The sequence below is a fragment of the Sarcophilus harrisii genome, chromosome X (genome assembly GCF_902635505.1).
Source record: "Sarcophilus harrisii chromosome X, mSarHar1.11, whole genome shotgun sequence".
NCBI classification, from domain to species: Eukaryota; Metazoa; Chordata; class Mammalia; order Dasyuromorphia; family Dasyuridae; genus Sarcophilus; species Sarcophilus harrisii.
Window position 1 is genome coordinate 3,867,306 of NC_045432.1, and position 22,390 is coordinate 3,889,695.

Consider the following 22,390-nt stretch of genomic DNA (forward strand, 5'->3'; position numbering starts at 1 on the left):
TTGTCTTAGTGTCCTCACATGTACAAGGACTTGGAGAAGTAATGGCAAACCACGCTAGTATCTTTGCCAAACTCCACATGAGGGTCACAAAGAGTTGGGTCACAAAGTTGTATACACCTGAAAAACAAAAACTGTGGATTCACTGACGCTTGTCTTTGGTTTTTCTTTTTAGGGTAGTGATCATTCTGAAGAATTGAAGGCATCGTCCTCTGAGAGGTTAGTGTTTCTGACCAAAGTACATGCATTTATTTTAAAAGTACAAATACACTAAGGATGTTGTCCATCTAACTGCTGTCTTTATATCTCTCTCTTCTGCTCTTTCTCCTTCTATATCTTTGTGAAAGATACAAGGTATGACATGATTCAAGTTAGTACTGAGTTGTATATGGAACTATGAATTGTTTGAAAATATTTTCATATCAACTTTACTAAAACTCACTAAGGAGGCCAATTTTCTGAAAACTTATTTGGCTTAAGTATAAACATATATTTTAAATTTTCTTTAGGAAAGAATATATGGACTCTGATGGACAGACTATGGATGAAAATATCAATCAATTTCAGTCAGATAAAAAGTCAGATATTTTGACAAAAAGCTTCATGGAAGGTATGCTGTATTTTAATTCTTCACATATTTGAAAGTTAACACTCCTTGTAATGAGTAGAAAATTTGGTTTTAGTTTTATAAAACTAATTTTCATTATTATAAAATTTTAATTATAGAAGAACTAGATTCATAGCCATAAAGGATTTTAGAATTTATCTAATTCCCTGATAGTATATATTAAGAAACAGGTTCAAAAAAATAACATGACTTACTCAAAATCCTTTGTCATTATTTGTCATTAACAACCTGTTTGGTATGTAGGCTCTTAATTTAATCTACCTGGCAAATTTGTAGTTTTAGAAATGGCTTTGAAATGTGTGTTTTTTTTTTTTTTTTGTTTTTTTTTTTAATTTTGAGTTAAAAGCTGCTGGCTTTTATCTTGGGGAACTTAGAGTTCATCTTTCAGGTTTGAACTTTGGACTTTTTTGTCATTTCTTGGTTTGTCTCCTGACCATGGTGTCTGTTCCCAATATTCATCTTCATTTTCTATTCACTGGTAACCTAGACATTGACTTTGTTATATCAGCCATATAGCTGAGCTTTTAACTTATCTTGACAAGGAGGGGTGCCTCACTTCCTGCTCATCTACTTTCTCCTTCAAAAGTTTGGTCCTTCCAAACCCAAAGGACCCCAATTTTTGGGATAAGAATTCACTATTTAAGAAAAACTCCTGGGAAAATTGGAAACTAGTATGGTAGAAACTAGGCATTGACCCACACATAATACCATATACCAAGATAATGTTGAAATCGGTCATGATCTAGACATAAAGAACGATATTATAAACAAATTGGAAGAACATAGGATAGTTTACCTCTCAGATCTGTGGTGGAAGAAGGAATTTGTGATCAAAGAAGAAACAGATCATTATTGATCATAAAACAGATCATTATTGATCACAATAGATAATTTTGATTATTAAGTTAAAGTTTTTGTACAAACAAAACCAATGCAGACAAGATTAGAAGGGAAGCAATAAACTGGGAAAATATTTTTACAGCTAAAGAATCTGATAAAGGCCTCATTTCCAAAATATATATAGAGAATTGACTCAAATTTATAAGAAATCAAGCCATCCTCCAGTTGATAAATGGTCAAAGGATACAAACAGACAATTTTCAGATGAAGAAATTGAAACTATTTTTAGCCATATGAAAAGGTGTTCCAAGTCATTATTAATCAGAGAAATGCAAATTAACTCTGAGATCACTACACACCTGTCAGATTGGCTAGAATGACAGGAAACAATAATGATGAATGTTGGAGGGAATGTGGGAAAACTGGGACATTGATGCATTGTTGGTGGAAGTATGAACAGATCCAACCATTCTGGAGAGCAATCTGGAATTATGCCCAAAAAGTTATCACACTGTGTATGTGTGTGTGTATGTATATGTATATATGTGTGTGTATGTATATATGTATATATATGTGTGTGTGTAGATATGCATATATATATATATATAATCTTAACATATTTAACATGTATTGAACTAGCTGCCATCTACGGAAAGGGGTAGGGGGGAGGAGGGCAAATTTGGAACAGGTTTTTTCAAGGATCTATGTTGAAAAATTATCCATGCTTATGTTTTGTAAATAAAAAGCATTAATAATAATTTTAAAAAGTTTGGCCCTTCTAGTTCATTCAGGGTTTGCCTTATTTTCCAGCAGTTGTAGACCTAGACACTTAAATGCTCTTACCAAAGTGAACAAGGGCACTTGAGCTGCCAAATCTAATAGTTGTCCTTCTAACCTCCACCTCAGTCCTTATCCTGTTTTTAGCTCTATGCTGCAATTGATACTCATGTTATTGCATTTTCTCTTTTCTTGGACTCATTTTCCTGTCTCTCTCTGTTCCTCAGTCTTTTTTTTTTTTGCTTGCTTATTATTTATATTGCACATCTACTTCTTGACTTTGGGACCTTTCATTTCTCTTGGTGATTATTCTGCACTAAAGGGTTTAATTTTCATGTATATACAGATGAAACCCTTAGATATGTATAAAAAGCCAATTGTAACTCTTGAATTTCAGGTTTACATCAGCTGTCTGGTATTAACCTTTTTTTTTTTTTTTTTTTTTTTTTTTTTAATAGATGAGGGAACTGAGGGAGATAGAAGTTCAATGACTGTCTGATTTACAGATGGAGTCTCCGTGTGCTGTAGCTGATTAGAATAAGAATGAGAACTTCTTGAGATCAGGGACTTGATTTTTTTATTTTCTAATTTTTTTTTTTTTTTTTTTGCTGAGGCAATTGGGGTTAAGTGATTTGCCCAGTGTCACACAGCTAGTAAGTGTTAAGTATCTGAAGCTAGATTTGAATTCCGGTCCTCCTGACTTCTGGGCTGGTGCTCTATCCACTGCCACATAGCTATCCCTTGGTTTTTTCTTTTTATTACTAGCTCTTTGAAGCTAGGCCAGAGGGCAGAAAATACTCTGAATCTTTGGTCTTGGAGAATAAAGCTTATGATTCTAAAAGAACGAGGGAAATTCTAACACTGGAATGGTTTTTCCCCTTAGATCTTAGTTTCAGAAGAAGAATAAAAGATTATTATTATTGCTCTACTTTCTTCCCATGGTTTTTTTCTCAAGAATTTAATTTTGAATATCATGGTTCTGCTTTTGGAAACTTCCAGATTGCAAATAAAAGGTTGTAATGAAGTCCTTTAGCATCTTGGAACAAACTTGCCATCTTGTTTTTATCTGATGATTTTTAAAGCCTTGTTATTAATTCTGTTATCCAGTGTTGATTCAGTGTTTTCACATAATTTGCATCATGATTATTATTAAATTGTAGGTAATGTGGTTGTACAACCAGAACCAAAGCAGAAGGAAGGTGAAGATGATTTTCAAGAGCCTGAAGTTAGCACCAAAAGTAAAAGAAAAACTGAAACTTCCAAAAGACATGTTGGTAAGTACTTTAGTTGAAAATTAATTTCAAAGTTTATTTTGGGGAAAAAAAGGATTAAAAAATGTCAAATCATTGGAAAATATGCACTATTACAAAGAGACTAAAATATTGAAATTGGAAAGAACACTGAAAAATACATTGGACATTTTTTATAACCATAAAGAATTGAGAAAATGTATATTCTTCCTGTGTTGGAGATAAAAATGGAGTAACAGTTTCTGTGCTTGTGATAGCGGTGTTAAGAACTTGAGTGAGATGTATTTTCCAGCAAGCAAACCAGGAGTAGTCAGATTAACATTATTCCCCAGGTTAGGGACCAGTACAAGTGGGATGATGTCCAGGGTGGAGATGGTGACATTCAGGAATGGAGCTTTTGCTAATAGTGCCTTGGGTCTCAGATGTCCATTATAGTGAGGGGGGAAAAAAAAGGACAGGAATGGGGAGAATAATGTACTTGGGGAAATGACCAATGAGCAAAATAGGGGAAATCGTTGTCTGAGAGCAGAGAAACATCAGGTAATAAAAGGATTAGGAATAAGAGAATGATGACAAAATATGATAGGCAAAAAAGAGGAAGTAATCAGAGAGTGCAATAAAGTGCCAAATTTTTGAGAATCAAGGAAGAATAAAAACTATTGGACTTAAACTGTGTAACTGTGCTAAAGTAAACTGTCAACCAATAAACATTCATTAAGAACCTATTATTTACCATGTGTTATGCTAAGCACTAATTATGCAAAGAAGATAAAACATAATGCTTTTCTCTCCAAAAAAAAAAAATCAGTCTAAAGGAGAAGTAACTTTATTTGAATATCTTAATACTTCAATGTTCTTCTTCCTTTGATCCCAAAATTCTTCCTTAACATTCTCCAAGTCAAATAATTATCAGTTTAATAGCTGTAAGATTTAGAATGTTCCTAAAACCCTTATTTGTGGCCTACTTCTAATCTGCTCTGATAAAAGCAATTTGGTGTCAGAAATACTGGCCTATTCTATATTCTAAATAGAATCCAATAGTCTATAAAGACTAATTTTCTATAATTCTATAAAGTCTATATTCTATATATTCTATAAAGTCTAATATTCTATAAAGACATGATCAGCTTAACAAAGGCTCCTTAGTTCACCTTTCTTTCCAAATGTTTCATTCAACACTGTAATCAAATTGCTTTTCCATCTTTCTCAAAAGTTGCAGCTCATTATTCCTAGCAAATATAGTCAAATTTTGATCACTATGAATTATTTTTGGATGGGTTTTGATTAGAAAAAAAGGTTAAATTTTTATCTTTGGGAGTTTGCTTCATTCTGAACTAATAGTAGTCCTGCCGCAGTTATGATTTTATTGTTTTGTTTTTATTTGTACCTGTTAGAAAGTAGGCTACATTTTTTTGAGGGGGGGGAGGCAATTGGGGTTAAGTGATTTGCCCAGGGTCACATAACTAGGAAGTGTTAAGTGTCTGAGGTCATATTTGAAACTCTGGTCCTCCTGACTTCAGGGCTAGTGCTCTGTGCCATCTAGCTGCCCCAAAGTAGGCTACATTTAAAAAAAAAAATCTATATTTGATTTGGCTCATGTTACTTGGAATTCACTTTTACTTTCTTGTTTATCCCTTTTATTAATTCCATTCCTTTCTCCCCTTTCATAATTTGCTGTTTGGTTGTGTCTGAAACTCTGACCCTGCTGTCTGGTTTTTTATTTTTCCCTTCTTCCTTTTGAAAATTTATTAAAAAAACATGATTGATACTCCAGCTTTTTTATGTAATAAATTCTGGTTCTGCCCTTTATTTTATCTTTGTGTATCTCATTTTTATAATATGTATTATGTACACACACGTATGTCTCAGTTTACTTGAAAGCAACAAGCTGTTGAATTTAACAGTTTAATCTGTTTTCCTTATGAGTAACCTAACCCTAAATGCGCTTTATAAGTAAAATACTTGTGAATTTTCCTCCCATTATCCTTCTCACTTATTTGCCCTTTCTCCTCATTCCTGTTTTACTTCTTCCTTGCCCTCCTACTCCTTAACCTCTCTAACACTTTCTTTCCTTCCTGGTAATAACAGTGAGGTTCCTGCACTGACTTCCTCCAACTTGTTTGTTTCTTTATCAGTTCTTCCTTTTGTCTCTCATTTGAATAAAACAATTGTTCGTTTTTCTCTTTCACTACACATTTTTTTTAGACTTGATCCTTTGTACTCAATTCAGCTCAAGCCTTTCTTTAAAAAAAAGTTTTGGTTTAAAAATTAAATATTTAAAAAGAAGTTTAAAAAAAAAAAAGCAAAATGTCATGTGTGTTGTGATCTTCTTCTTTCATATATAAGAGTTCTCTCTGGGAGAAAGCAGGTTTCTTGGGGAGGTTTTCTGGAAGCAGCTTTAGTTTCAGTTACAAGTAAATAATCAAATAATTGCAGCCAGCTGATAAAAGTTCAGATCTTTTATTGTGTCCTTCAATATAGCCCGGTTAGCTCAGAGGCCTGTCTCTATGCTTGGTTCCAAGAGCTCTTGCAGCTTTGTCTTTGGCTTCTGCCTCTGCTTTCTTCAGCCTCCAGCCAACACCAAGTTGGAAGATGCAATGAATCTCTCTTGCCTCTGAGAGAGGGCTTGTGGACTTCTTCCCAGAGTGCTCCTCTCTGACCCCTGGGAATGTTCCCAAGTAACTCTCTCAAGTGGCTCACTGGAGCTGTATTTATGCTGAGTGTAAAAGGCTGACTCTGCCTTCTGGAGGCAGGGATTAAGGGAGGTATGAATTCAGATACCTCTTTCTAAACCCTGAAATCTCCCAAACATGTGAACTCCAATGAGTACTTAAATATTTCTTGCTTCTATGAGCTCTATAAAGGTGTGAACACAAGCATCATTTCTATCAGTTGTACTTAGTACCTTGTTTCAAGTTCTGCCCAAAATATCTCCTTCTAAGATCAAATCAATCACATTGAACCATGCTAAATTAGATAATTATTGTCTCTATCAACTCTAATGACTTAACAATTTGTAAAGATTCTAACATCATGCATATCGGTTAAGGGAGGGTTCAAAATATGTAACAATACCATTTCAAGAGATGGTGATGTGATGTAATGGTTCTCTAGTTCACACATAATCAGTATGCTGTAATGATGTAATTACAATAAGGTATATAAGGGCTAAGAAGGACTGGAAATGGGACATTCTATCTTTGACCAGCCTCATGGTGGCTCTCATGCTTCCTGCACTAAGATCAAGACTGGGCCAGAATAAAGAATCTAAATTCTCTTCTTGACTATTCTCATGGCATCTATACTGATGAGATCAAGGCCCTTATGGAGGACCTCCAGAAAGCTAGCCTGAACATTACATTCTCCCTTTCCTCCCTTGTACTTTCCACCTAGCAGGCTACAGTTAATATGTGTATATTTATGTATATACATGTGTGTGTAAAGATATATGTATACAAATACATCTAAGATAATATTGATTTGGCGGACATATAATGGAGATTTCTCTATTTTGACGGAATCTTTCAAAATTTTGACCTAGTCTGAGATAAGTGATTACTACCCCTGCCTTTGTTTTCTTTCCTCTTTCCCCCCTCTTTCCCCCCTCTTTCCCCCCTCTTTCCCCCCTCTTTCCCCCCTCTTTCCCCCCTCTTTCCCCCCTCTTTCCCCCCTTTCCCCCCTCTTTCCCCCCTCTTTCCCCCCTCTTTCCCCCCTCTTTCCCCCCTCTTTCCCCCCTCTTTCCCCCCTCTTTCCCCCCTCTTTCCCCCCTCTTTCCCCCCTCTTTCCCCCCTCTTTCCCCCCTCTTTCCCCCCTCTTTCCCCCCTCTTTCCCCCCTCTTTCCCCCCTCTTTCCCCCCTCTTTCCCCCCTCTTTCCCCCCTCTTTCCCCCCTCTTTCCCCCCTCTTTCCCCCCTCTTTCCCCCCTCTTTCCCCCCTCTTTCCCCCCTCTTTCCCCCCTCTTTCCCCCCTCTTTCCCCCCTCTTTCCCCCCTCTTTCCCCCCTCTTTCCCCCCTCTTTCCCCCCTCTTTCCCCCCTCTTTCCCCCCTCTTTCCCCCCTCTTTCCCCCCTCTTTCCCCCCTCTTTCCCCCCTCTTTCCCCCCTCTTTCCCCCCTCTTTCCCCCCTCTTTCCCCCCTCTTTCCCCCCTCTTTCCCCCCTCTTTCCCCCCTCTTTCCCCCCTCTTTCCCCCCTCTTTCCCCCCTCTTTCCCCCCTCTTTCCCCCCTCTTTCCCCCCTCTTTCCCCCCTCTTTCCCCCCTCTTTCCCCCCTCTTTCCCCCCTCTTTCCCCCCTCTTTCCCCCCCAAGATGAAAAACAAAAATGCAAGCAGTTTACATTCATTTCCCGGTATTCTTTCTTTGGGTGTAGCTGCTTCTGTCCATCCTTGATCAATTGAAACTGAGTTAGATCTTCTCTTTTTTGAAGAAATCCACTTCCATCAGAATACATCCTCATACAGTATTGTTGTTGAGGTATATAATGATCTCCTGGTTCTGCCCATTTCACTTAGCATCAGTTCATGTGAGTCTCTCGAAGCCTCTCTGTATTTATACTGCTGGTCATTTCTTACAGAACAAGAATATTCCATAACATTCATATACCACAATTTACCCAACCATTCTCCAATTGATGGGCATCCACTCAGTTTCCAGCTTCTAGCCACTACAAAAAGGGCTGCCACAAACATTTTGGCACATACAGGCACCTTTCCCTTCTTTAGTATCTCTTTGGGGATATAAGCCCAGTAGTAGCACTGCTGGATCAAAGGGTATGTACCGTTTGATAACTTTTTGCCTGTCTTTGTTTTCTAATAAATTCTGCTCCTGTTCATTATTATTTTTTTTATCTCCCCTGACTCCTCTGCTTTAGAACTACCTGCCCCCTGGCCCTGCTAGTACTTAACCTGTCCAAGAATCCCTTCATTATTTTCCCCCTTCTCCACCTTTTCCTTTTCTTTATTCCATTCTGACTAATCTACAAACCCTCCCATTCCAACCCTCTCTTATTTCTTTATAGATATAAAAGACTTTATCCCCTTGTAGATGTACATGTATCATCCTTTCATTAACCCATTTCTGATATGGGTAGGCTTCCAGAAACCTCAGTCCTCCTCACCTGTCTAATTCCCTGCTCTTGCACCTCCTCTGTGAAATGGGGTTATTCCTTTTAACTTGTGATTCTGAAAAGCAAAATTGTGAAGGACATCATCTTCTTCTCTGCCTCTGGCTTTCTCTCAAACTAATTACTAATGACAGTTACAGACATGGGGTGTACATCTTCACATAGGAAACATATCGTTTTACCTGACTGAGCCCTTTGTAATTCATCCTTGCTGCTTGCTGGATGTTTTTCTTGGATCTTATATGTCTCTTTCCAACAAAAACCCGAAAGCCTGGCAGCTCATGGAATATTCCTTCTCTTAGTTCAGAGTTATCCTTCACTTGCTGGATATGAAAGTTTTGGCTGCAATCCCACTTCTTTTGTTCCTTGACATATACTGTCCCAGGACCCGTAGTCTCTTAGAGCAGCCACTATGTGGTTCTCATTATGGTAACGTCATCTTTGGTTTGCCCATCTCACGCCTGTCTCCTGGGCTCATTCAGTTCTGCTTTGTGCAGCCCCTGTACCACTGAGTGAATATGCATTCAATTCTGTTACCATTCCATTTTCTCCAGAGTTCTCACTTTTTAAAAATATTGTTCATCTCTAACTTTTTTATTGTTTGTTTTGATTAATTTAGTTCTCACAAAGGAAAGTTGAGTGTTGTTGCATTTCTCTTGTAATTCTTTAAACTTTTTTTTTTTTTATTTAGAGAGTGTCAGTTGCTGCATGCGTATAGTGTTGATATTTCATTTTTTATGGTATTTCTTAGCAAAAAGTCATTTGCTCATCTCTTTTAATTAGATGTGTTTTTGCTTTTGCTTTATCGGAAATCATAATTACTACCCTCTGCTTCAGGACTTACCTTTACTGTGTGTGTGGCTCTTTACTTCCAATTATTTCTTATTTTTTTTAATCCCACCTACATTTTGTGTTTAGGTTTATCCCATTCATATTTGCAGTTATGACTACTATATAGCTCCCTTCAAATTCTTTTCCCCAATTGCCCTTTTATCTCTTTTTTCACCCTGTCCTCTTAGTTTATGCTTCCCACCTCCACAGATCCTTTCTCCTCTCTCCTTTCTACCTGTAGAACCAAATAGATTTCTGTATCCAGCTCACTTATTCTCTCTGATTCACCTCCATAGAAAGTGTAAGGTTCAAGCATTATTCCATCTTTCAATGTAAAAGCTCTTCTTGTTTGCCAGTTTTATGTAATATAATTTACTCTTTCTTCCTTGGAGGTTGAGTCTTTATTGAGTTGTATTCAAATTCTCTTAGAACAATTGTTTGATTTGATTACTTCCTCTTTCTTTGCCCTCTGTGGCAATATTCTGTATTTTCTTTGTAAACAAAATTTGATTTTCTGATGTGCTTTCCCATCTTCCCAGAATTCTCTCCCCATAGTATTTTCTTGGCAAAGCTATTTAGCATTTGAAGTTTTCTTTCTCTTATTATTGCTTGGACCAGAGCCACACATTTCACATTTAGCTATTGCTCACAACTCTTGTAATCTGGCGACATGTGGTGATTGATATCAGAGGGCACGCATTCCTCCAGCCAGCAAATGTTTGTGGGTCTCCCAAGATCTCTTTGGTCTTGCCATTTTCGTTGGACATTATGCTGCTTTTCTCTCAATACTGTCATTTGCTAGTGGCTAGATCCCTCCTGAGGCTCCACAGACCTTTTTCTTTTTCTCCTTGCTGTGCTTGATTATGGGAATGCTTGCTTCACCTCTAATTAATTGTATGGAGAAAGCTTTTAGTTTATCTCCATTGCAGATAATTCTTGCTGATGATATTTATAAATATTACTTATCACATTAATGCAAACTCCATTTATCCTTATGCTCTTTTAATAGGAATGGATCCTTTATTTTCGAAAGGTCTTTCTCTGCATCTGTAAAGATAGTCATGCAACTTCTGTTGGTTTTTCTTTTTTGAGAGTCTGCTGTTACATTACAATTGTCTTATTATGCCCCCGTCTTTAACTCCTTATACATCCCCTTTTTTTTTTTTTTTAATGCCTTTATTCTCTTCTGGTCAACTCATTTTCTTTTTTAACAGCTTGATATGCAGAAACTTGATAACTCATTTCTGCCATAATCTTTTCAAATATCTGTTTGCAGCTATTGAGCAATCACCTATATATACTTTTTCCTACTCGCTCTAATTCAAGTGCTCCATCTTTGTTGCTACAATAATTTTCCTTAATGGTTGGTTTACCTCTGTTATTCCTGTACTAGTTAGTTTTTAACATAAAATATAAATGTATCATTTTGATTTTTAAAGTCCTGTAATATTATCCATTCTAACTATACTTGCTTTTCTTCCCCAGCTGGCCTAATGTTTTTCATATTGATGTTCATCTGTTTCTGTTCTTTCATTGTGACTATTGTTTCACACACTGTCTTTCCACCTTATTCTAATTTTTTTTTGTCATTTTAGTTGTGTCTGACTCTTCAAGAGCACATTTGCGGCTTTCTTGACAAAGATACTAGAGTGGTTTACTGTTTCCGTTCCTAGCCCATTTTATAGATGAGGAAACTGAGGCAGAAATGAATTGGGGGAAAAATGTATGATGGGATGTCTTCCAGTTCCAAAATTTATTAGTTTGTGAAATTTATGAAACTTTTCCATAATTCTGTATATGTATGCAACAGTGGAATGATGTGTCACGCATGTGCCCCCCCCACAAACACCCCCACCCACACACCCTTCTAATTAAGATTCTTACTGATTAAGCAAATAGGACATTGCCAAAAAGATATTGAGATATAAAAATGAAGTTTCAAATGTTTTATGTTATTTTAAATTTTGTTAACGGACTATGTTTGTGATTGCTTTGTTTAGGAGAAACACTTTATGACACTATGATCTGTACTGCTTGTGGACAACAGGTGAACCACTATGAGAAGAATTCAATATATAGACATCCTGCATTGAATATTCTTATTTGTAAGGTATGTAGTTATGACGTAGATGATGATTTTATTAATTGTGAACTATTATGCTTTTCCTTCTGGAATAAAAGACAAAACTCTCCTGTTAGACTAAGATATCCTATTTGTTTAGATGAATTCCATAATGAATCATTTCAAAAGTGAAGGTTCTCTCCTCAGAAGTGAGGTGCAATAAGTGCTGAACCAATTAATAAATTGGTTAGTTTGCATAAACTTCAGTTTTTAATATACATGAGGACAATCACAAAGATAATCTGTGCCTTAACTGTGAGCTCATATTGTTCGGATTAGTCATAGTGGACTACAAAGTATCTTGACCCCATCATAGTAAGGTAATTTTCACCTTCTTTTATTACTAAGGACATGTTTAAAGAAAAAAAACTCGGTTCTATTCATGTTTCACACTATATGTAATAATTTATGCTCAATTCTTGCTTTTGGTGAAAGGAGAATTTCAAATTGCCTCTTTTTGGAATTGGCATTTACTGTAGTAATAATAATAGTAATTTTAATGATAGCTTCTTTCCCCTAGTACTTTAAGATTTGTATTGTATAATATATATAATGTACATTACATATAGACATGTAATATATATATAATTATATGTATAATATAATACTGTACACATGTAAACTTGCTTGGTGCACAACAATCCTGTGAAGCTGTAATACTATAATATGTTTTCTCTGAGAATGAATAAGTTATTTGAAGAAGGGAGTTCATTTGAGCTCTTCCAGACTCTTAACTTATTCAGTGTGTTTGAGCATAGCAAAAGTTGTGTTTTTTCATTGTGTTAATAATATTTGGTATTGTTCCTTGGATGCTGTTTATTTTCCTTTTATCAATTTACACAATTTTTTTTCCTTTGAACATATTTTGCAATTTCTTTAAATCAGCTTATCAGTTAAAACAATTAATTCTTGATAGACATTTTGTTCCTCTGTTCCCCATGATATGTCTTTACTTTGTTACTAGTTCTTTACTTTTGCAAAATACTTCATTTTTTTTTTACTGTGAGTAAAGTTATCACTCCAGTTTTATGCTTAAATATAGTGTATGCTGAGTGTTTTGAATCATTTTAAAATTTGTGCTTTATGAATGTTAATATTTTAACAGATTTATAAAATTTAGAATTGAATGTTAATTCCTTTTTTAGAACTGCTACATATATATGACTGATGACATTAAGCCATGATTCTAAAAGAACTCGTAAGCACTGCAGGTAGGAATATATCTCCCAAAATAGAAAGCACCCCTCTTTTGGGGATCTCTTAAATAGTTTTATTTTATTTATAATTTATTTTATTCTCTCAATGACTCTTAATTGTGTTACCAGGTGTCAGAGATTATAACATATATTAAAAATGAGAAGTATAGTAGTTTTAAATTTATAACTACTGATATTTTCTATTTAAGGAAAAATGACATTAAATATGTTATGGTTTCATTTTTTTATTTGAACTCAGGTTGTCTTGAGCTGCCCATGGTTTTTCCAGATATTATTAATCCACGTTCTTTTTGGTAAATTTCAGGATATCTCTGAATTTAGATGGTAAAGAAATTAATACCTTTATTTTAATTGACATTTAAAATTAAACATTTTAAGAAGTCAAATATATATATATTTCTGACTAAAGGCATCGCAGTACCACAAAGGTGTCTATAACACCGGAAAAATACTAACAAAGTCTAGTTCATACTGAATTTCCAACATAACTGCCACAATCATATTCTTTGTTGCATTTGACATTTTTTAGTTGTGTATAACATTTTTAAATACATTTATTTTTAATACACATTGCTTTATGAATCATGTTGAAAGAGAAAAATCAGAACAAAAGGGAAAAGCCATGGGAGAGGGGGGAAAAAACAGAAAAAAGAAGTTACATTCAATCTCCATAGTTCTTTTTCTGGATGTAGATGGCATTTACTGTCCAAAATTTATTGGGATTACTTTGGATCATTAAGCCACTGAGAAGAACCAAGTCTTTCATAGTTGATCATAGCATATTCATGCTGTTATTGTGTCCAGTGCATTGTTCTGCTTATTTCACTCAGCATCAGTTTGTGTAAATCTTTACAGGTCTTTCTAAAATCAGCTTGATCATCATCTTTTATATAACAGTAATATTCTGTTACCTTCATATATCATAACTTGAAAAGTCTTTCCCCAGTTGATAGGCATCTACTCAAGATTCAGCCTGAGATTTCTCAAAGTACTGGGCTCTCTAACATTATTAGGGCATCTAGTACATCATTTCTAAGGACTGCATCATATCATACATGAACAGAAACAGCCAACATGCAGCTGGGAACCTGTGTGAAGATCTGGAAAGATGTCACTCTAGTCATCCCAGTTTGTTTTCTGTCTCCCCTTTTGTGATGTTTTCAATGTCTCACTCTGCCCTCTCTGACTTTTTCTCTTTTCAGTAGCTAAGTACTTACTTTCCTAATACCCCCTCAATTTTTTAGGTTAAAGACTATTTCTAGTGTAGTTTATACTTTTAAAAATTGCTTTTAAGCTCTTCCAAGATTTTTGGGGGGGAATCTGAGAACAAATGACATTTTTTGAAGTTCTAAGTATAATCACTTGGATACTTTGGTCCTTTTGTAAGTATGACTTGATCTTCCCTGTTACTGCAAAAAAAAATTCATTATCTTTTTAAAATAAAATTTTCTTCTAGTTCTTTTATTTTTGTTTTCCCCACACATTTTCTTTCTGCTTATTTTGTGATGTGGAATTTATGTGATAGTCCTGATCTGGTCTTGTGTAGTAATAAATCATTGTGCAGCTTACTGCTGGCTTTCAAGGCTTACTGGGCTCATTTCACTAGAGGGTGTGAGATGGAGATAGGAGTGTGTGTGGGGGGGTAATTTCCCTGATCGCTTACCTGGGGTGTGTAGATTATTTAACTCTTACGCTGTCCCACAGATGGGGTGAAGAAGGGCCTTACTGATGGTTTCTATGGTAACAGAATCTTTTTGGTGGCTGGTTTTGGAGGAGGGTCCAGATGTTACAAGAAACTTTCTAGTTTTATTGGCTAGATTGATGGCAATGAGAGCAAGGATCAGGTGGCTTTTCCTATTGATGTCCTTTTCAAAGGGCAACCTTGGTTCCAATGACCTGCTCTGTGGCAGTGGAAACAAGCATTAGGGAACTGAATTTATTTAGTTTTATTTCAATTAAAGTTCATATTTCATCTTAAATTTTCTGTCCTTGTACCTTTGCATCAATCTGAAGTCTTTGGCACTTTGTTCCTCAAATTTTCTGTCTTCCATTAAAGTTTAGCTAATATAGTTCTATCTCAGTGGAATAAGAGAGAAACAAGTACTAAAAGGGGGGGGGTGGGTGGTGGTGGTAGTAAAAGACCTCACAGCAGGGGGCCAAGCAGAATTCCAAGCCTTGGACAGTTCACCTGTGAGGACACATCCTCTCCCAAAATAGTGTCTTAGGCAGGTGAGCAGTCTGTATAGCACAGCAAGGCCTCAATGTAACCCCCTCACCCCCAGAACAAAGCACCAGCTAGATCTTGACCCCACTTCTTAGAGATGGAGGAACAATCCTACTGGTACACCTGTAGAGTTCTCCTTTTTCATTTAGAAGCTGCTAAGTTTCTCCATCATTTCCCTCAAACAAGTCTTTGAAATCAAACTTTGCATGTAAAGTTTGAGTTTTTCTCTGTAGAGAGCAATTATTTTTTCCTGTATCTGGTTTCTAGTTCCTCCTTCAACATTACTTTGCATTTATTCTATATTTAAATGTGTATGTGCTTCGTCTCCTCCTTAGAGAATTTGTTCCTCGAAGCTGAAGCCTGTTATGTGTATCTTTTGTTTTACTACTAACACAAAGTATTCACTGAGTTCAATAAATGCTTTATAATTTGTTTCCTACAAGACACATTTTGCCCCTTGTGCCATTGATCTTCAATAAGATCGTTTTCAATTTAAAAATTGTCAAATACACTTTTTTATTAAACATTTAGTATTTGCAAATATCTTAAGAATTTAGATCCTAATATCACTGAGCTGGAAAAGAGACATTTTGATTAATAATAATAATAATAATAATGATGACAATGATGTTAATGATTGATTCCTTGTATGTACATAAGGACTGGATGCTAAATCACAACAATCCTGAAACATAGATGCTATTATTACAGTTGAGGAATCCAAAGCAAATAGACATTAAGTGACTTGTCCAAGGTCAAACAGCCAGTGATGAGGTCACTTTTTGCAAGAATAGGTTCAGAATAAACATGTGACAAATTCACAATGGCTATTCTCTATCAAAAGGAAGGTTTCTTTAGGAGAAGAGTTTACAAAGCAGAGACAAAATAGGCCCCTGAAGTGGCCAATATAGAAAAGTTGGGAGAGCATCTAGCTAGAAAGGAATTTGGAAGAATCCATGAAAGGAATATGCCAGGAGACCTAAGTGTGCCATTGATGGGTAGGTTAGATTGACAGAGGAGTTGAGTAGATTCACCAGAGTTAGAGTGAGGACGACGGCACTATTAGAGAGAAGACACTATGAGGAGGGAGAAAGAAGAACTTCCTGGTGGGCTTAATCAGGAAGAAAACTTGGCAAATATCTTTATCATAAGCAAATCTTTGATAAGGGAAATATAACCTTGGGGATATCTCAGGGATAAAGGCAGGAACTCAAGGGGGTGAGGATCAAGGAGGAGAGAGGAAGTGTTAGGGAGCTCAAAAAACTAGATAGAACACACCTGGCAGACCAGGGCCAGGACCCATCTAAAGATATGATAATCAGCATCTCTAAAGGTTGTTTAAAGATGCACAGGGTTTGAGGGATGGACAAAGGAGTTTCATCCTCACAATCATGCTCTAAACAGAATACTTTTAATGGAAATTATTATTTCTGATAAGAGCCAGATGGGCTTCTTCCTGAGCTTACAACAACTGTGAGGTAGGTAAAAACTAGCCAGGGAAAGTGCTTGTTCAAGGATGCATAGCTAGTCAGTGAACTTGAATTTGAACTCGGCCAAAGCTCTATATTCTTTGCCACAAAGGTGCTCTCAAATATCTTCCATAATTAACAAATTTATTTTCATTTTCCAGAGAGAAATATCACATAGCTGTCATTAACTTCCACTTGCCCAATTGTAATTTTCAATGCATTATGTTCTTCAATGAGCTTTTCCTTTTAAAGTAGATTTTTTTTAATGAAATTCCCAATTTTGTTTTCTAAAACTCTCATAAATGGATTTTTTTAATTGAAGTGCTAATTTTTTTCATGATTCTATTGCATTATTTTCCCCAATTTTTCTTTTATCTCTTTACTTGCTTGTTGAGATATTTTTAAAGCATTTTTTCAGTAATTCTTTTTTGAGCATGAGACTAATTCATATTTTTCTTTATGAGCTTGAATGTAGAAGTTTTGACTTTGTTGTCTTTTTCTGAATTTGTTTTGATCATCCCTGTCACTACAGTAACTTCTTATGTTCATGTTCATTTTTGCTACTTAGTGATTTTTTTCCAACCTATTTCTTAAGTTTTACCTTTGTAATTAAATTGGGCCCTGAATGAGGAGAGCATTGTCTCAAGTTTCAAGTTTTTGTTCTGTTGGTTCAGAGCTATTTCTGGGCATCTGTAAATTTTCTGCTTTTCTAGGATGTTATGATCTAAGAAGGGGTGTAATTACTGGTATCCTGATCTGAACTTTTAAAAATCTGTGAGTGATCCAAAGTTCTCTTTTTCTGACCTGTACTTGTGAACTGCCCCCTTGGGTGCCAGTCTTTATTCTTGCCTTAGGATGGCAATGTGGATCTCCGGCCAATGCAATAGCGTTTTGTACTCAGTGCCAACTAAGAATCTTCTTTCTGACCAGTTTCTCAGTCCTTACAGAGCTCTTTGGAAGGATCAATTGCTGCTGCTTTAGTTGCTTTTCAAGGTCATGTGTGGGAGGCCCACTAATGGCTACTTTGGTTTGGAATATTGTTATATCCTTTTTACTTGTTGGTTTTTCCATCCCAGAATTAATTTTGGGCATTATTTTAAAGTTGTAAAGATATGTCAGTGGGAGAAATTGGATAAATTCCTGCTTTTACTCTGCAGTACTGGGTTGCAAGGGCATGCACAATTTAAAAGAATATACGATGAGGTATATTAAGTTATATTAAAATTTTTGTAATTAGCATATTTTTGTTTCTAATTAACTTTTTAAAAAAGCTTTAAATAGTTGAATAAGAATGATGCTTCAATGTTTTTGCTTGTTTTTCTTTATATTTCAGATGGTGTGCAGAAGGCGGAAACGTAAATTTTGTAATTCTTGCTATATTTTTTGTGAAAATTGCATTTGGTGCAGTCTAGGGAGAAATGAGATCTCAAATTTGATGGATGAAAACACTAAGTGGAATTGTTATATTTGTTAACCTGAGACTTTGTTGGATTTGATTGCCATATGTGACAGTATTTGAGACTTTATTACATTTAGATCAACATTAAAAAAAAGAAAAAGTAAGTAAAAAGAGTGCCAATACTTGTGATCATCCAGAAAAATTCAAATATGGAAATTGTACTGAAGAGACCCAACATTTATATGAATCTTCCTCTGAGACTGCGATATAACCTTTTTTATATTACTGATTCCAAAAGAGTTGATTAAAAGAACAAAAGCATTGATAGAGGATGTGATGGTTATTAACTCTACTTTTCTGATTGTTTTGGAACAAATATCCAATAATTCAGAAGTTAGCCAAGTGCAAATTTAAGTCTGTTGGAATCTGTTAGACAACTGATGATTGGGATAGGTAATGCTCAGGAGGCTTTAGAAGAATGCCTGAATAATGAAATAATAATGTTAGAGAGAAGGAAGAAAATACTAAAAAGACAAAATGAAAATGCTTAAAAAGGTACTAAAACCCTATGATTTCTGTGTTAGGCTTGAGAGATATTTCCCTGTTCATGGCTAGAATGTGAGGGTACCCACTGTGTCTACCCAGAGGGTAGGTCCAGCCCTTGGGATGTTTCTTAGATTTGTTTATGTTAGGGTATGTAAACTTTTTCTTGTTTCCTTCCTGTACACCACCTCTCATTACTGCCAGTCCGCCCTGGTAGAGGGAGATGCCTAGTTATCATGAGACTTGATCAAATAAATGCTTCTGTTTTCTACAGTAAGAAACCTTCATTTTTAATTCAGTTGGAGGACTTCTGACCCGCACACTTTTAGGGGCTTCTCCGGGATCACACTTTGAGGAGAGGTCTCCTATAGAGAGTAGAGTCCAGCACACACCCAGATTTTACTTGGGGACTCCTGTTTTTGGTGGAGAATTCTGACCAAAGGAAAGATCCTAAAGAAAGGGACTTGGAGAGACAGAAATGAGAATAGGGCTCCAACAAATCAAAACAAAAGTAAGAAAAATCTGGCCAGACGGTGGGGAAGGGTCACACAAGTTATAGTAGTATAACCCGGAGGTAAGCTACCAGAGGTCTAGAAGATATTTGCTGAGTCTATTTTAAAATTTACGCCTAGAACCAAAGAAACCTGGCATGTATCCCCTGAGAAAAGTGCCACTAGCCCAAGGGGGATTAGGGTTTGTGAACACTCCCTTTATTGCCAGAGAAGCCAGAAGTTTTCAAAAGGAAAGGAAAAGCTTATGGAGGATCCTTATGGTCTCTCAGAGTGACCAGACCAGTTCCTTGGCCCTTACTTCTCTACTTGTCATGGGCTGATATCTATCCTAAATGGATTATTCTCTCTTGAAGAAAGAGGGAGGATTAGGAGAGCCACAATGGTGAGTGGGAACACAGACATCCGCTGGCAATTGGGGTGGTCTGGGCAGACCAAAAATACCCAACTTTTGACCTTTGATGGGATCACAACAATGAGATCCATAGAATACACATGCAGGACCTGAGAGGATTCATTATGACTGGGATTAAGAATGCAACTCCGAAGCCCCCAGATATTAAAAAGGCCTTCAGGGATACCCCAGAAAATACTCACCAACTAAGTTTCTAAACAGGCTAAAAGAAAATGTTAATAAATACTTGCATTAGGTATAAGTGATCCAGGCACTGCGTCTGTGTTAAAGGTAAACTTTGGAACTAATGCCTGGCCAGATATGAGTAAAAAATTCAGAAGGTTGACAGATGGAACAATAGGACTTTGGAAAACCGCTTAAAAGAAGCCATTAAAATATGTGAGGAGAGATCATGAAAAGCAAAAACAGAAACTCAGTTCATATTGCAGACTGTCCAAACTATGGGAGGGACACCTAAGAACTCGGGACATGGAAGATGCCCCAAACTAGGGAGGGATACAAAGGAAGAAGAGCACCAGGCCAATGGGAGAAGGCAGGAATAGGGAGAAAAGTAAGCCTTTATGTGCTGGGGATGTGGAAAGGAGGGGCACATAATGGGAGATTGCCCCCAACAATGAATGTTTTCTTTGGGGTAACTGGCCAGGCTAGCTCAGTCGGTAGAGCATGGGACTCTTAATCCCAGGGTTGTGGGTTTGAGCCCCACGTTGGGCACCAAAATGTTGGTGTTCTTTCTCCAAAACACAGCCAGGTGATAAGAGTTCAAATCTTTTATTGTGTCCTTCAATATAGCAGGGTTAGCACAGAGGCCTATCTCTCTGCTTGGGTCTAAGAGCTCCGCCCGAATGTCTCCAAATCCAAAGGTTTGTCCTTCCGACTCCAGCTAGCACCAAGGTAGAAGATACAATGAATCTCTCTTGCCTCAAAGATAGGGCTTGTAGGCTTTCTTCCAGAGTGTTCCTCTCCGACCCCTGGGAATGCTCCCAAGAAAAACTCTCCCGAGTGGCTCATTGGAGCTGTATTTATGCTACTTCTCTGAGAGTGGGATTGTGGGATATCTCCCAGCATGCTCTCTGGCCCTAAAAGCTTCAATGGGAGGTGTGAATTCAGATCTCTTTCTAAGTCCTGAAGTCTCCCAAACGTGTGAACTCCATTGAGTACTTAGATACTTATGAGCTCTCTAAAGGTGTGAACACAAGCATCATTTCTATCAGTTGTACTTAGTACCTTGTTTCAAGTTCTGGCCCAAAATATCTCTTTCTAAGATCAAATCAATCATATTGAACCATGCTAAATTAGATAATTGTCTATCAACTCCAATGTCTTAACATTTTGTAAAGATTCCAACAGGGATGTTGGGGGTTCATCCAACAATCCTACCCAGATCTCTTGATAAATTTAAGGTGGGTCCTGAGGGGAGGAAGTGATACTGGGGCTATTCAGTCTAGTATAATCCACCTCCCCTCTGGGAGTAAATTACCACAAGAAACCCTTATCTCAGAGTAAAAAGAGAAAATTTTCCAGTCCCCCTTTCTGAGGTTTTAGATGTCCATTGCCAAGGGACCACTGTTTTGAGCAGGCTGCTTCTGGTCCCAAAGGCAGGGATCAATTTGTTAGGGAGAGCTCTAAGTACTAAATTGGCTATCCAAATAACCCTTAGGGAACCTGTAATGGGCTGAGGTTTGAGCTGATGCACTGAGGTCCCAAGTACATGAGGCTAGATAGTAATTGGGCTATACTCTATTAATATACATGATTGGATAAAGAATGGTCCCTGCCCACTCTCCCTGCAAGTCCTGATGTGTTGTATAGGAAATGACGATTTTGGTGGGTGGAGGCAGAGAGAGAGGGGAGAAGACAAGCTGGGAGAGAGCGGGCTGGGTTCGAGACTCCAAGCTGCTGGTTGTGTGGCTGCTGGTCGAGCTAGCTTCTTGACTCAGCTGCACACATTGCTATCGCCGATTCTCTTCCACCTCCGATCCTTCTTCACTGAGAATAAAGACTGACGATTTTCCCCTAACCTGAATTCCTGTCTCGTGCTGATCTTAAAATACACGATCTTAACATTTGGCGCTTGAAAACCTTCAGGAATCATTGGATTCTCTGAGACATAGGACTTAAACTCTCAGGAATCATTGGATTCTCTGAGAAATGATAAGACTGTTACAACACTTCAAAATCTGCTGGAATCATTGGATTCCCTAACACATAAAAAGACTTTTTCAGGACTTCAAAAACTCAGGGGGATCATTGGATTCCCTGACATGTGAAACAATGGACAATAGATTGGTTTTGGACTATCTCTTGGCTGCTGAAGAAGGTATATGTGTGACTGTTGTTTACATACCCTCCTTCTAGGACTTCTGGTGATCTTTTCCAACACCATGTTGATTTATATTGTTTGCTATTCCGCTACTTGCGTGTACAATTCATGTTTGTTACACCACATCGAGCCTGCACTGACTGAGGGGAGGGTCATCCCTAATAGCCTCTGCGTTATTGCTATGTGCTTGTGTAATACCTCCCATGCTGATGGGTTTGTGCATAATAAGACCCTTCAGCCCAGAAACCCGCTAGCAACCCCCATTTCCCTTTGGTGCTTTTCATCTCCCTTCCTGAGATGTCAGGTAGGGCGTGATCATCTCCTTTTTAGTGCTTTCACCGCCTTTCCTGAGAAGTCAGGGAGGCTGTGATCATCTCCTTTTTGGTGCTTTCACCTCCTTCCCTGAGAAGTTAGGGAGGCTGTGATCACCTCCCCTTGGGGGCTCTGACCTCCCTGAGGAGTCAGGGATGGCATGACCACCGGTGTTCTAAAATAAAAGAAAGCGGGAAATGTAATGGGCTGAGGTTTGAGCTGATGCACTGAGGTCCCAAGTACATGAGGCTAGATAGTAATTGGGCTATACTCTATTAATATACATGATTGGATAAAGAATGGTCCCTGCCCACTCTCCCTGCAAGTCCTGATGTGTTGTATAGGAAATGACGATTTTGGTGGGTGGAGGCAGAGAGAGAGGGGAGAAGACAAGCTGGGAGAGAGCGGGCTGGGTTCGAGACT

The 22,390-nt window shown here is 37.2% G+C and overlaps 1 protein-coding gene across 1 annotated transcript in view; it reads left to right on the top strand.

Moving 5' to 3' along the window:
* LOC116420321 (transcriptional regulator ATRX-like) overlaps positions 1-18,350 on the top strand; it is a 34,677-nt gene extending 16,327 nt beyond the window's left edge. The window contains exons 3-8 of the mRNA XM_031944821.1: positions 173-216; positions 507-607; positions 3,403-3,516; positions 11,438-11,547; positions 12,705-12,770; positions 17,803-18,350. Coding sequence (XP_031800681.1) covers positions 173-216; positions 507-607; positions 3,403-3,516; positions 11,438-11,547; positions 12,705-12,743 — 408 coding nt within the window. The 3' untranslated portion in view covers positions 12,744-12,770; positions 17,803-18,350. The remainder of the gene's footprint in view (positions 1-172; positions 217-506; positions 608-3,402; positions 3,517-11,437; positions 11,548-12,704; positions 12,771-17,802) is intronic.
* The last annotated feature ends 4,040 nt before the right edge of the window (positions 18,351-22,390 follow it).